This window comes from Diabrotica virgifera, chromosome 2 (genome assembly GCF_917563875.1).
Source record: "Diabrotica virgifera virgifera chromosome 2, PGI_DIABVI_V3a".
Classification (NCBI taxonomy): Eukaryota; Metazoa; Arthropoda; class Insecta; order Coleoptera; family Chrysomelidae; genus Diabrotica; species Diabrotica virgifera.
In genome coordinates this window covers 230,377,458-230,392,237 of record NC_065444.1, presented here as the reverse complement: position 1 = coordinate 230,392,237, position 14,780 = coordinate 230,377,458, and the positions used below count along the sequence as shown (strand labels likewise).

General features: G+C 32.7%; 1 protein-coding gene across 1 annotated transcript in view; it reads right to left on the bottom strand.

Moving 5' to 3' along the window:
- The window catches only part of LOC126880469 (angiotensin-converting enzyme-like), an 89,331-nt gene that overhangs the window by 30,950 nt on the left and 43,601 nt on the right, over window positions 1-14,780 (bottom strand). Inside the window, exon 5 of the mRNA XM_050644328.1 lies at window positions 3,823-3,975. Coding sequence (XP_050500285.1) covers window positions 3,823-3,975 — 153 coding nt within the window. The remainder of the gene's footprint in view (window positions 1-3,822; window positions 3,976-14,780) is intronic.

Below are 14,780 nucleotides of genomic sequence, written 5' to 3'. Positions count from 1 at the left end.
ACTCTAATCCAAATCCAATTCCGATAAATCGCTACGATGTACCGTTTACACAAAACGATAAATTGAAACAACTCGATTGATATCGATAAATTGCTCATATTTTTTTATCGCGGTGCCTAACGCTACATTAGAAGTCTCCTTATTTGATTCTTTCTTAAAATTGTTCTTTCCTATCGTTTAATTTTTCTTCTTCTATTTGGTTAAAGTATCACTTGCGTTCGAATTCTGTTTCATTTTCAGTTTTTCCTATTAATAATTCTTCTGCTTCATTTTCTCCGTATTGTGTTACTGTTGTTTCCAAATATTTTGACTTCTGTTCATTGATGTTCAGGTTTACTTTTCCTGTGGTGAATTTGAAAGTAGTACATACTTCTTTTAATAGGTCCCTGGATCTTGCTAGCCTAGATTAGAATTTGATAACTTTTTGTCTTTAGAGTTTCTGTTCTATTTAGTTCACCCGTTCTCATTATCCATATCAGATTTATGTTGAACAGAGTTGTAGACAGGGGATCGCATTGTTCTCTCTCTCTGTCTCTCTCTCTCTATCGCTCTCTCTAATGGCGCTATAGCTTAAGTCAGACATTTGCCCGCCCCCAGCTTCCGCCTCCAAGCATCCTTTTCCTTGACTGCTATCCTATAATTATCCACCCTCAATCACCACCCCTTAGTATCCGTTCTCACTTCGGTTATCCACCTCTTCCTTGGTCTTCCCAGTGGCCGTTGTTCGTTCTTATTAGGTGACCTCATCATCATCATCATCATCATCATCATCATCATCATCACTGGCTCGACAACCCTTTTTGGGTCTTGTCCTGTTCCAGGATTCTTCTCCATTCTGATCTGTTTCGTGCTTTTTTCTTCAGTTTTTTATTTTTAAGGTTATTAATCATTTTATATTTGCTCTAAATACCTCAGCTTCGGTATTCCTCTTGTTCTTTTTCCTACTGGCATCTGTTTGAATATTTTGTTTGGTATTTCGCCTTCTTCCATTCTTTCTACATGTCCCATCCAGCGCAGACGTCCTATTTTAATGAATGTTATGATATCCGGATCCTGGTATATTTTGTATAGTTCAAAGTTGTACCTTCTTCGCCAAATTCCGTTTTATTTTGTGTCCTTATATATGTGTCGCAAGATTTTTCTTTCAAAGGTGGCTAGCAATGTTTCCTCTCTTTTACTGAGTGTCCAGGTTTCTGAGCCGTATGTGAGTACCGGTCTTATTAAGGTTTTGTATATTATTAGGTGACCTGCCTAGCGCAAACTTTGTAATATTGATATAAATCGTGGCTGAACCTTCTTATCCATATACTATCTTCGCAGATGGGTACCAATATCCTTCCAAATAATAATATCTCTCTTTCAAAAGTATTAATAAGGTTTATTCTTTTTCTGCCATGATCCATGTTTCAGTGCCATATGTTGCTATTGGCAGAATTAAGCTTTTACATATTTTGAACTTTACTTTTATATGGATGTCTTTGGATCCAAACACCTGCGACAGAGATAGGTTAGTAGGTATACTGTTAGAAAGCATTAGATATTATTTTCTTTATTTCTTCCTCTCCGCTGCCGTCAGTTATCTGTATGTGAGCAGCTGTTTTACAACTTTAATCGTCATTTAAGATTTGCGTCATCTATTGTCAAATTTTGCAAGTTTCGTAGTTTTCTTGCTTGTATAGGGTTTTAGTTCTACATACGCTGACGGATTATTTCTTTCGCATTTTCTTTAAGCTCCACAAACAGTTCTGTGATGTTTCTTCCTACGGCTCGGCCCATAAAGTTTACATCGTTTGTGCAGGTACATCACAATCTGTTAAGATTTAGTAAACAATATATTGTTTGGATTTACAGACATTTTTATTATAAAATATTCCATATTAGTCCAGAAAGCCACTGGGCATCCACTAAGAAAATATTCCGATTTGGATTTTTTGCACAATATTACTCAAAAGGACCCCTTTTAATCAATTTGCATGTTGCCAGGACAAAAAGTGGGTCAAAAATTTTTTTTTGTTTTTTTCCTAAAATTATTTTTTTTTGCATGGAACAAAGTTTTTAAGGTTTTTCGGATCATTCCAAACAGAAAAGGTTTTTAGTGACTTTTCTCTAAAGTTGATAGTTTTTGAGATATAAGCGATTAAAAATTGAAAAATTGCGAAATCGGCCATTTTTAACCCTCAAAAACTATGTGAAAAACTGAAAATTTGAATGTTGCCAAGGTAAGTAGATATTCTTTAAACATCGATTGATGAAATCCAGAAGAGTTTTTGCAATAAAATATTCAAAACTCCTTTGTTTTTTAATTGCTAATCAAGCGTGCGCGACACTATTTTCCACCGTTGCATGTTTATATAGTATGGTGCAAATGAAAGGAATAAATTCCTTATTTCGTAAACCGGCGACTTTAAGGAAAAATCCCGAAACAGGTCGATTTTTATTTTTAAGTTATGATATTGTGGCATATATGGTATACCAGTGACGTCATCCATCTGGGCGTGATGACGTAACCGATAATTTTTTTAAATGAGAATATGGGTCATGTGCCAGCTCATTTGAAAAGTTCTTTAATTCTCTATTCAGGAATATAAACATTTACATAATTGTTTATACAGGGTGCCCAAAAAAGTTTTTAATTAAATTATTTGAAAAAAAAGAAGAATGTATGTAATTTATTAGTTAGAAAAGTAAAAAAATGTTTATTTTACAAATAAACATTGCCTTTCGATTAAATTCAATGTTCAAGCCAGCTCCCGCCAGCCACCTGCCTCTTGGAAGTTTGAACATTTAATTTAAGCGAAAAGCAATATTTATTTGTGAAATAAACTTTGTTTTCTGATTTGTGAAAGCAGTAAAATGTATTTTGAATTAAATAAATTACATACATTTGTTTTTGTCAAATAATTTAATTTAATAAAAATTTTTTGGACACCTGTATAAATAATTATGTAAATGTTTATATTACTGAATAGAGAATTGAAGAACCTTTCAAATGAGCTAGCACACGACCCCTATTCTCATTTAAACAAATCATGGATTACGCCCAGGTGGATGACGTCACTAGTATAGCATATATGCCACAATATCATAACTTAAACATAAAAATCGACCTGTTTCGGGATTTTTCCTTAAAGTCGCCGGTTAACGAAACAACGAATTTATTCCTTTCATTTGCACCATACTGTATACATATGCAACGGTGGAAAATAGTGTCACACACGCTTGAATAGCAATTAAAAAACAAAGAAGTTTTGAATACTGTATTGCAAAAACTCTTCGGAATTTCATCAATCGATGTTTAAAGAATATCTACTTACCTTGGCAACATTTAAATTTTTAGTTTTTCACATAGTTTTTGAGGGTTAAAAATGGCCGGTTTCGCAATTTTTCAATTTTTAATCGCTTATATATGTCAAAAACTATCAACTTTAGAGAAAAGTCACTAAAGACCTTTTCTGTTTGGAATGATCAAAAAAACCTAAAAAAACTTTCTTCCATGCCAAAAAAAAAATAATTTTAGGGAAAAAAAAAAAAAAGTTTAAAACATTTTTGAGCTACTTTTGGTCCTGACAACATGCAAATTTGTTAAAAGGGGTCCTTTTTGAGTAAGATTGTGCAAAAAAACCGAAACAGAATATTTTTCCTAGCGGATACGCAGTGGCTTTGGAATAATATAATTAAACTTAGTCGGAGCCAGCTAATCTCCTTGTTTTGGCCCCTGAGTTATCGGGAAGAGATAATAATATGTCAGTTGGTTTTGGACTCACATCTGCCTTTCTTGGGTATCATATTAAGTTGTTTGTATTGAATTTATAATATACTTACCTATAATCTATGTTATTACAAAAATCCCACGCGCTTGCTGTACATTGTACTTTTCGTCCATTTGGTCTTTCAATTAGAGAAAATCTCCAAAATTCGGGTGGCATAGGCTTCAATCCCATCGATGTAAAGAACTCTTCAGCCATTTGAAACATTCTATAAAACAAAAGAGCATTATGAAATAAAGAATATAAATAAATCTGATATATTTAGCGGTACAAGAATTACAAAGTAGGTAACTATAATTATTAATAACTTTTCAGTTTCTTCTCATTGAAATAAAAATTGAAATAAATTAATCTTCTGGATTTTTTATTGCTAATTCTAAAAGACGAATTAAAGAACAAAAAAAATACATACATCAGGATCAACATGTTTTATTGATTTGTTACATCTTGTATATTGTATTCTACAATAAGTGAATTAAATATTTTGATTAGTAGGTAAGAGCTTTTAAACGGACTCATATTTTCAATATTACAAAAATTGTGTAAAAGTGTCTTAAAAATTCCAATTCCCAAACGAAAATAATCTATTCTGTTTACCGAAAAGCATTATATCATTTTCAAAGGAGGTCTTTTAGGGTAAAGCGTTAAGGACGCTTACTCATAAAAGATGTGTAGGAGGCTTCTTAAGAGTAAATCCTTTGACTAAAGTCTCTTGATTATCAAAAATGAATAACCATTTTCAGTTTCGTTGCAACACAAAACTACAGCCGCATCATTATTCCAGTTCAATCAGAGAGTGCAGCAAGTACCTCTACCGGTTTCGAAACTTATTAATCTCTCATCAGGAGGCACATAATATGCTGTTCTCTCTGACCCAACTAGGAAAACCCCGACATGCAGTCACGGATTGCAACGAACGAAATGGCAGGGATGCCCCAGCGGCAACTGCTAGCAAAAAACTAAGTTTTCAATCTAATAGCACATAAAACAATATCCAAAAATATTACTCTACATCCTACCAGATTGAAATCAATGGGAACCTTCTCTGGTAATACTTTCGAGGCTTCTACAATTTGCAAGCCATAACGGATGCTGAGACTAAGGAAGATGAGGGAATTTTACAATTTATAATTCACGTCCTATCTGCTCAGCGCGGTAAAGTTTCAACGAGAGTGGTTCCCTTCGTACTTCAATCAGAGTAAACATGTAAATCAAAAATGAATAACCATTTTCAGTTTCGTTGCAACACAAAACTACAGCCGCATCATTATTCCAGTTCAATCAGACAGCGCAGCAAGTACCTCTACCGGTTTCGAAACTTATTAATCTCTCATCAGGAGGCACATAATATGCTGCTCTCTCTGACCCAACTAGGAAAACCCCGACATGCAGTCACGGATTGCAACGAAAAAAATGACAGGGATGCCCTGGCGGCAACTGCTAGCAAAGAAACTAAGTTTTCAATCTAGTAGCACATAAAACAACATCCAAAAATGTTACTCTACATCTCTTGATTATATGTTTATAATCTTATGACTGTCGAAAATAAGTTGGATGATTGTTTGGATTACAAAAGGTAGCAAAAAATGAAAAATAAAGCGGTGAAGAACAATGGGAAAACATCAAAAATAGTATACATAAAGCTTCACAAAATATTCTAGGGTACAATAAATACAATCAAAAAAAGTTGGATAACAGAATAAATTCTGGACATGATAGAAGCAAGAACAAGTTTAATGAACAATGATAGAGAATGCCAAGAAATAAATAAACGAATTAAAAAGAAATAAGCCAGACTAAAAATTAATGGATAATTAAAAATGAGAGGAAGCAAAACTATTATTCGCAAAAGATGAATCTTTTAACGAACAAAGAAAACTCAAAGAAATATCAAAAAATACTTTCAGTCAGAAAATACAACTACTCAAAAATAACAAAAGAAAATATAATAACAGATCACAACGATCTATGCAAATTCTGCAAACATATAGGTAGGTATAGTATTTTTACTACAAAAACGTTATTACGTAGGTCAAAATTTTTGACGTAAGAGAACTGTCAAAACATTAGAATGTGACTTTTTTTATTGCCATGTTTATGAAAAGTCACATTCTAATGTTTTGACAGTTCTCTTACGTCAAAAATTTTGACCTACGTAATAACGTTTTTGTAGTAAAAATACTATACTAGACTTTTCCTGTGAGGAACTTAGACACAATAAATGAAAATTGGTACATGTTTAACTGACCCACCAATATTAGAATCAGAAGTGGAATATGCGATAAGCGTTCTTAAAATTAGTTTTTCTACTCTCATACTTTAAAAATATCAAATTACGATTTAAACACATTTATCATCATGGGCTTTATTGTGATACATGGGGTCTCAGAAGGTTGCTTAAAATTCCATGGGTCGACCTTATTACAAATGAAGAGGTCTTAAAGAAGAACTAATACCCAAAGACAGACCTAATATCAATACAATAATAAGAAGAGTAGAAGCATCCATAGGTCTACCAGCATGAATGCGTACACACTGCATAGCACCAGAAGATGGATAATTAAAAAATGAGAGAAAGCAAAACTATTACCTGCAAAAGATGAATCTTTTAACGAACAGATAAAACTCAAAGAAATATCAAATACTTTCAGTCAGAAAATATAACTACTCAAAAATAACAAAAGAAAATATCATAACAAATCACAACGATCTATGCGAACTCTGCAAACATATAAACGTATAGATAGGTACTAGAGTTTTCCTGTCAGGAACTACGACACAACAAATGAAAATTGGTACATGTTTAACTGGCCCACCAATATTAGAATCAGAAGTGGAATATGCGATAAGCGTTCTTAAAATTAGTCTTTCTACTCTTATACTTTAATAATATCAAATTATAAGTTAAACACCTTTATGATCATGGGCTTTATTGTGATACATGGGGTCTCAAAAGGTTGCTTAAAATTCCATGGGTCGACCTTATTACAAATGAAGAGGTCTTAAAAAAGAACTAATACCCAAAGACAGCTTCTAAATCGTTAAACAACGAAAGGTTTCATACCTAGGCCATACTTTAAGAGGCTGCAAATATAATCTTTTCAAAATCATTTTAATGAGAAAAATTGAAGGTATAGCAGGCCAGGTAGCAAACGACACTCCTGGTTTAGACGCACAAGGGAACGGCGCGCCATACCTAATATCAATACAATAATAAGAAGATTTATTTATTTATTTTATTTTTATTTATTTATTGTTCTTACATATGACCTGGCCTCTAGTGACTAATCCAGGTCGTTTTTTCCTGATGGGATTACAGATATTTTTTTATATTTTTACATTTTTTACTAAACTACTAAATCTATTTTTACAATTTATTAACTAATTTGCCATAATCTATTAATTACATTACAAACATTTACAAACAAATACATTTAAGAAATTTAAGTAAACATAAAATATTTTTGGTACCATCAACTCCCTTCTAAGTTATAAAGACAGTCCCTCTATTTTCATAAGAGAGTTGATAGTCTTTTTTTTAATTTAATGAATTATTTATTGATTTATTATTTTTATTTATTTATTTTATATTGAATTATTATTATTATAACTGTAAATATCTATTTTTGAATTTATATTTTATTTTATTTATTTTAAGTTTATCTTACTCAACTTCATCAGGGTTGGATTATTTGTTGTCTTCTTCTATTATTATAGATTTCTTGTTGTTTTTTAGATATTATTTCTGTTAGATTGTTTAATATTCCAAAATATTCTTCATTTTGTAATATATCTCTTATTTCAATTCTTTCTAATCTTCTTCTCATTTCTCTATGTTCTTCATTTTCTATAGTAGGTATTTTCACAATGTAACACTATATGTTCTGGTGTACCTAGTTCTCCACATTCACAATATGCATCATCTTTTAAGTTAAATCTTTCCAAATATGTTGGGTACGGTCCATGTCCTGTTAAAAAGTGTACTAAAGCGTTTTGGAATAAAATAATTTGGAATGTTTTCTAATATTGATATAAAATTGTATAAACGTCTAGATTTTGTTGAATTTTCCCATTCATTTTGTCTTTTTCTATTTATTATTTCTTTTAATTCTCTTTTATTTCTTATATCTAATCCTATTATTTGTATTATTTTTTCATATTTTTCTTTTTTTTAGCCAATAATTACATGATCTTTTTTGTGTTTCTAAATGCATTGGCATTACTCCAGTTAAAACTGTGAGTGCCTGTGTTGCAGTTGTTCCAAATGCTCCCGTCATTCTTACAAGAAATCCTCTCTGAGCTCTATTTAATTTTTCTGCATTTTTTTTATTTATTAATCTATGTGCCCATACACTTGAACTAATATAACAATAATAACAAACATAACAATAATAAGAAGAGTGGAAGCATGTATAATTCAACGAGCATGAACGCCTACACACTGCATAGCAACAGAAGAAGATGGGATTGACATGGAACGTATGCCAGCGCTTTTCCTGAAGAAAGGTTCTACTATGCCGAATTATTGAGCCGATTGGACACCCAATTGCATAAAACGGCCCCAATTAGCGCCGAAAAAAATGCTCTTCTACCATGACAATATACCGGCTCATACCTTTGGCGTTGCCATGGCCAAATTCGTCGAATTGAGCTACGAACTGCTATCTCATCCACCGTATTAGGGAATCCAACGATCTGTCAAACTATTCCAATATGTCTGGCGATTGGCATGCAATACATTGAAGGCATATGATAGTATAGTGTTATTTTAGTATTTTAAAGTAATTTTCGTATTTTATGTCCATGTAAGTATTGATAAATACTTCTGTGACATAGTAACAAATATTGCTTACGTCAATACACTTTAATAAGTAGTTAAAAAGTTTTAACTAAGTAATTTGGAAGATTGAAGAAAGCTAGGTTAACAAATTTTATGTTTTATAAGTTTAATAAAAATAATATTGAGCATCCCTAAAATAGATTTTAGGTAAAATCATCGGGGTAATATATATTTTATTATTTTAGGTACTTAGTAATACCACATTGTATCTTAAATTTGAAATTTTAATTTAAATAAAGTATCCAATAAAATCGCTTGTGTGCAGTGTTGCCAGAGAAATTTTTGTAAATGCACCGGAATGACTGGAATAGTGACACAAAGTACTAAATCAACACATTTTGTACAAAAACTTAAAAAAACGTCGTTTAATATTATTTGAAGCAAATTTCTTATGTCACAAAATTTTAGGTTTTTACTTTAGGAGACTTTAGCATCAAAAGTTTGGTTGTTAATTGTATCAAATTGGTACAATTTTAACAACTCTGGCAACGCTGAGTTGCCTGCCATACGTCCTGTCATTAAAAATCACGTGGTTTGGATTGCCTAATTCTCCAGATTAGGCCCTGTATGACTTCTTTTTGTTTCCAAACTTGAACAAGTCACTCGCCGGACAGAAATTTAAGTCTAATGAGAAGTTCATTTCCACCATGAAAACCTACTTTGCAGACCTCGAGAAAACGTATTTTTAAGACGGGTAAAGAAGTTTAAGCATCGCTGCGTCAAGTGTATCGAGGTAAAAGAAACTATGTTTAGAAATAAATAACCAATTTTCAGAAATTTTTTAAGTTATACTCCTTTAGGCGCGCTTAAGAGTAAAATTTCATAATACTGCGCGCATGCGCACACAGACAGGATGGCGTTTATTTGCTAAATCTTTCAAGTTATGTATAAATATTATATCAGTGCAAGAAAAGGTGTGAAAAGAATACATTAGTGTTTTTAGTAAATATATTTATTATAATTTTTGTGTCTTGGGATTTGTCTTCCTCAGGAGTAAGATGAGTATTATAAAACATTTTATTGTATATTTATTCACCTTGTCTGTTTGTTACCGTGAATGGTTATTAGGTACGTCCGAACCAATACAGACACAGTCCTCGTAGCGTATTCGGTATAGCATTTGGCTAGAGATCGAGACGTCTTGAGTTCGAATCCGGAGCAATACTTTTTTTACTTTTTTTGAAAGCTGTAAGCACAAACTTAGTTTGGTGTTTAAAAAAAATTAAAACAAACTATTTAAAGTATATTTATTTTTAAGAAATCATATAATAGAAGTATAACTTCTTACGTGCGTACAAAGTACACACACATTCTTTTTTTTGTAGGATAAGTGTTTATCAGACCGCCATATATATATATACAGGGTGTCCCAGACTAATTTATCCAGGCTATATCTCTTTAACGAATACAGGTTTTTGAATGGAACAAAAACTGATCTATTTCATTTGTAATACGCTTTAATATGGCGTAGAAAAAAATCATCCCCTAAATATTCATCCCTAAGTTACAACCCCTAACTTTAATTTTTTTAATAGCACCCTGTACATTTTTTTATAGTTTTGGATGTGATATTCTACCGTCTATTCAACATATTTTTTAAAAATCAAATCGGTTCGTAAGTAATCAAGAAAATATCAGTCTAGTTTTGTTAATTTATGTGTCCCAGACTAATTTATCCAGGCTATATTTCTTAAACGAATAGAGTTTTTCGAATGTTGCAAAAACTGATCTATTCCATTTGTAATATAAAAAGTATAAAACTTTAATATGGCGTAGAAAAAAATCTCCCCTAAATATTCATACCTTAGTTACAACCACAAGCGCCCATGTACAAATTTTTAGGGTGGGGGCAGACGTGAGGATGTTGCACATTACATTTTGTATACTTTGGATAACCATATGTAGTATAAAGCACCCGAAAAGCTAGGGGGGCACGGCCCCCCCTGCTCATGGGTATGGGCGCCCATGGTTACAACCCCTAACTAAGGCATGAATATTTAGGGGATGATTTTTTTCTACACCATATTAAAGTGTCCTATATAGACATATGGCATCCAGCTATGGGGCTGCGCTAGTAATACCAATTCAAACATCATTCAACGATTCCAAAACAAAGTACTAAGGAACAGTGATGTAACGAATATTCGTATTCACATTCGCATTCGCAAATATTCGCATGTTTTTGCATATTCGCATTCGCATCCGCATTCGCGAAATTTGTGCGAATGTTTTGCGAATATGAAAACCAGAAAAAAAATTTTAAGATATTAGGTTAATAAAATCAAAACCTATTCACTTCTCATCTTTTTTTATTAAGAAAAGGTAAACTTAACCTCAAACATGCAGTTACTCTCAAATGGAAATATGCAGGACACAACAGCAGACAAAGAGACGGAAGGTGGAATGAAGCGATAACTCACTGGAGACCTTGGGACTACAAAAGAGGAAGGGGCAGACCACAGACGAGATGGTCGGATGACCTAAAAAGATACGCAGGGACCAGATCGATAGCATTAGCAATGAACCAAGAAGAGTGGAAAAATAAGGGGGAGACCTACGTTCAACTTTGGACAAATGAAGGTCAATAGATAGATCGAACATAACCTTGTATCCTAATTACATTATCAGCCTTCACTTTTTTCATTATTTGGTATTATGTAATAAAGTTTAAGATTCAGATTGATTTAAAGTAAATATCAATTGACTTTTCATTAAAAATCTAGGAAACATTACAAAAATATAAACAAATTAAAAAAAAACTGAATATTTGCATTCGCATCCGCATTCGCGAATGTCGGTAGCAGATATTCGCATTCGCATTCGTATTCACGAATGTTCAAAAAATGACATTCGTTACATCACTACTAAAGAACATTGTCAACGCTCCATGGTAATATAGGAACAGTGACCTACATAGGGACCTAGACATGGATACTGTTAACAAGACCATAGAAAAATTTGCCAAGAGTCACGAACAACGACTTCTTCAACACGTCAATGTTGAGGCCATTCAGCTCCTCGACAACACGGATCTAGCTAGAAGACTCAAGAGGAAGAAACCCTTCGAGTTAGTTAATTGAAAAATAGTGCACGGTGCAAGTGATGGTACAAGTTAACACTTGTGCAATATATTAACAGAACCTAATGGGTACTATTGAGTTTAGTCTTAAGTTTTTAGTATGTAGTAATTTAGGTCAGAAATAAGTTGCTCATTGATCACATTATTTGATCAGATTGTAATGTTCTTTTAAGCATCTTATTGGTGTTTAAAAAATAAAAAAAAATATTAAAGTGTACTACAAATGGAATAGATCAGTTTTTGTTCCGTTCGAAAATCTATATTCGTTAAAAAAATATAACCTGGATAAATTAATCTGGGACACAAAGTTAACAAAAATAAACTGATATTTTCTTGATTACTTACGAACCGATTTTATTTTTAAGAAATCTGTTGAATAGACGATCGAAGACCACATCCAAAACTATAAAAAATATGTACAGGGTGTTATTAAAAAATATTAAAGTTAGGGGTTGTAACTAAGGGATGAATATATAGGGGATGATTTTCTCTACGCCATATTAAAGTGTTTTACAAAATGGAATAGATCAATGTTTGTCGCATTCGAAAATCTCTATTCGTTTAAAAGATATAGCCTAGATAAATAAGTCTGGGACACCCTGTAGATACATAGTAAAACAAAATAACATTCTGCAAACGGGGAGGACTCAAGAAAGAAAAAGAGGGATCAGTAATATACGATTCTTAACATACGATAGAGCAATGACAATGATTAATCACCAAACCTTAACAAATGTCCCATGTTTAAGTTAGTGATTCCTGAACCAAAGTATTTCTGCTAAACAATCCGTGCACTTTGGATACTCAAAATATCCAAAGTTATAATTCAAAGAGCGCTTTGTTAATATGGAAAATTATAATTTAATTCTGGCTTAACTGTAACAAGTTAAGTGTTGTGAAACGTAGAAGTTCTAAATAAATTAAAATTTAATAGTAGAACCGCTGTATAGATCCTGCTGCTTTACAAGTAACCGAGAAACACTTTAGGTGAAGTTGCTTATGCTGTTTATTACATAACTTCAAATTCTTTAATTTCAAGTCTTAGTTCAGGCGATAGAGTTTACACGTTTAAAGCACGTTTTACAGAATTAATTTAATAAATGAATTTGGTGAGAAACAAGCAATTGAACTTTGTAAGTCCTGGGCTTTTATCCAACATTACTAATTGATACACGATTGATACACGATTTCACTAATTTCAAGTCGTTTTTGCCAAACTTCCGGCCATAACTTTTTAACCAGAAATGATATCAAACCGGAATTAAATATTCAAGCTCGACTTTTCAATACGCGGTGATTGATGTAATATTGTAATACTTCTGCGTCTATATTGTGCCACTTTCGATTACACCTTTTTAACCGGAAGTGATGTAAAAACCGGAAATATATATTTATTCACATCTCGCTAAGGCGCGTCGAGTAACATATCGCTTGAACTTTTTCGGCGACTTAAAAAGTTCCAAATCTGGAACCAGAACGCCAAGGTTAAATTTCTCAGCTTCAATGAAGAAGTTTACGAAGATACGAAGAAGAAGAACAATGCGGGTTTAGAGCTGGAAGGTCCTGTACGGATAATGTATTTTCGTTAAAACAAATCATCGAAAAAAAATTAGAACGGAATAGGCCAATACACCTAGTTTTTATAGATTTGCAAAAAGCATATTATGACAATATACCGATACCGAAACTATGGGAAGTACTGCAAAACTCCAACATTAACTTTACTCTCATAAAAGCTGTCCAAAATTTATACAGTGACATGAAATCTGCAGTATAATTAGGAAACAAAATAACAGATTTGTTTAGAGCCAACAAAGGTCTACAACAAGGATGTTGCATATCACCGAGTCTGTTTAAGATTTATGTCGCCAAAGCCCTTACAATATGGAAAAGAAAATGCAGTGGAATAATGGGCATCCAAATCGACGACAACACCTCCCTGTACACCCTTCAGTTTGCAAACGATCAGATAATATTATGTGCAAACGATAAAGAAGATTTGGAATATATGACTCGGAAATTGAAGGAAGAATACTAAAAATGGGGACTGCAGATGAATGTAGAAAAAACACAATATTTATGCCTAGGTGAGGATTCAACTGATACGATATTGGACAATAATCAGAAAATAACTAGCTGTGATAAATAGAACGGAATAGGCCAATACACCTAGTTTTTATAGATTTGCAAAAAGCATATTATGACAATATACCGATACCGAAACTATGGGAAGTACTGCAAAACTCCAACATTAACTTTACTCTCATAAAAGCTGTCCAAAATTTATACAGTGACATGAAATCTGCAGTATAATTAGGAAACAAAATAACAGATTTGTTTAGAGCCAACAAAGGTCTACAACAAGGATGTTGCATATCACCGAGTCTGTTTAAGATTTATGTCGCCAAAGCCCTTACAATATGGAAAAGAAAATGCAGTGGAATAATGGGCATCCAAATCGACGACAACACCTCCCTGTACACCCTTCAGTTTGCAAACGATCAGATAATATTATGTGCAAACGATAAAGAAGATTTGGAATATATGACTCGGAAATTGAAGGAAGAATACTAAAAATGGGGACTGCAGATGAATGTAGAAAAAACACAATATTTATGCCTAGGTGAGGATTCAACTGATACGATATTGGACAATAATCAGAAAATAACTAGCTGTGATAAATAGAACGGAATAGGCCAATACACCTAGTTTTTATAGATTTGCAAAAAGCATATTATGACAATATACCGATACCGAAACTATGGGAAGTACTGCAAAACTCCAACATTAACTTTACTCTCATAAAAGCTGTCCAAAATTTATACCGTGACATGAAATCTGCAGTATAATTAGGAAACAAAATAACAGATTTGTTTAGAGCCAACAAAGGTCTACAACAAGGATGTTGCATATCACCGAGTCTGTTTAAGATTTATGTCGCCAAAGCCCTTACAATATGGAAAAGAAAATGCAGTGGAATAATGGGCATCCAAATCGACGACAACACCTCCCTGTACACCCTTCAGTTTGCAAACGATCAGATAATATTATGTGCAAACGATAAAGAAGATTTGGAATATATGACTCGGAAATT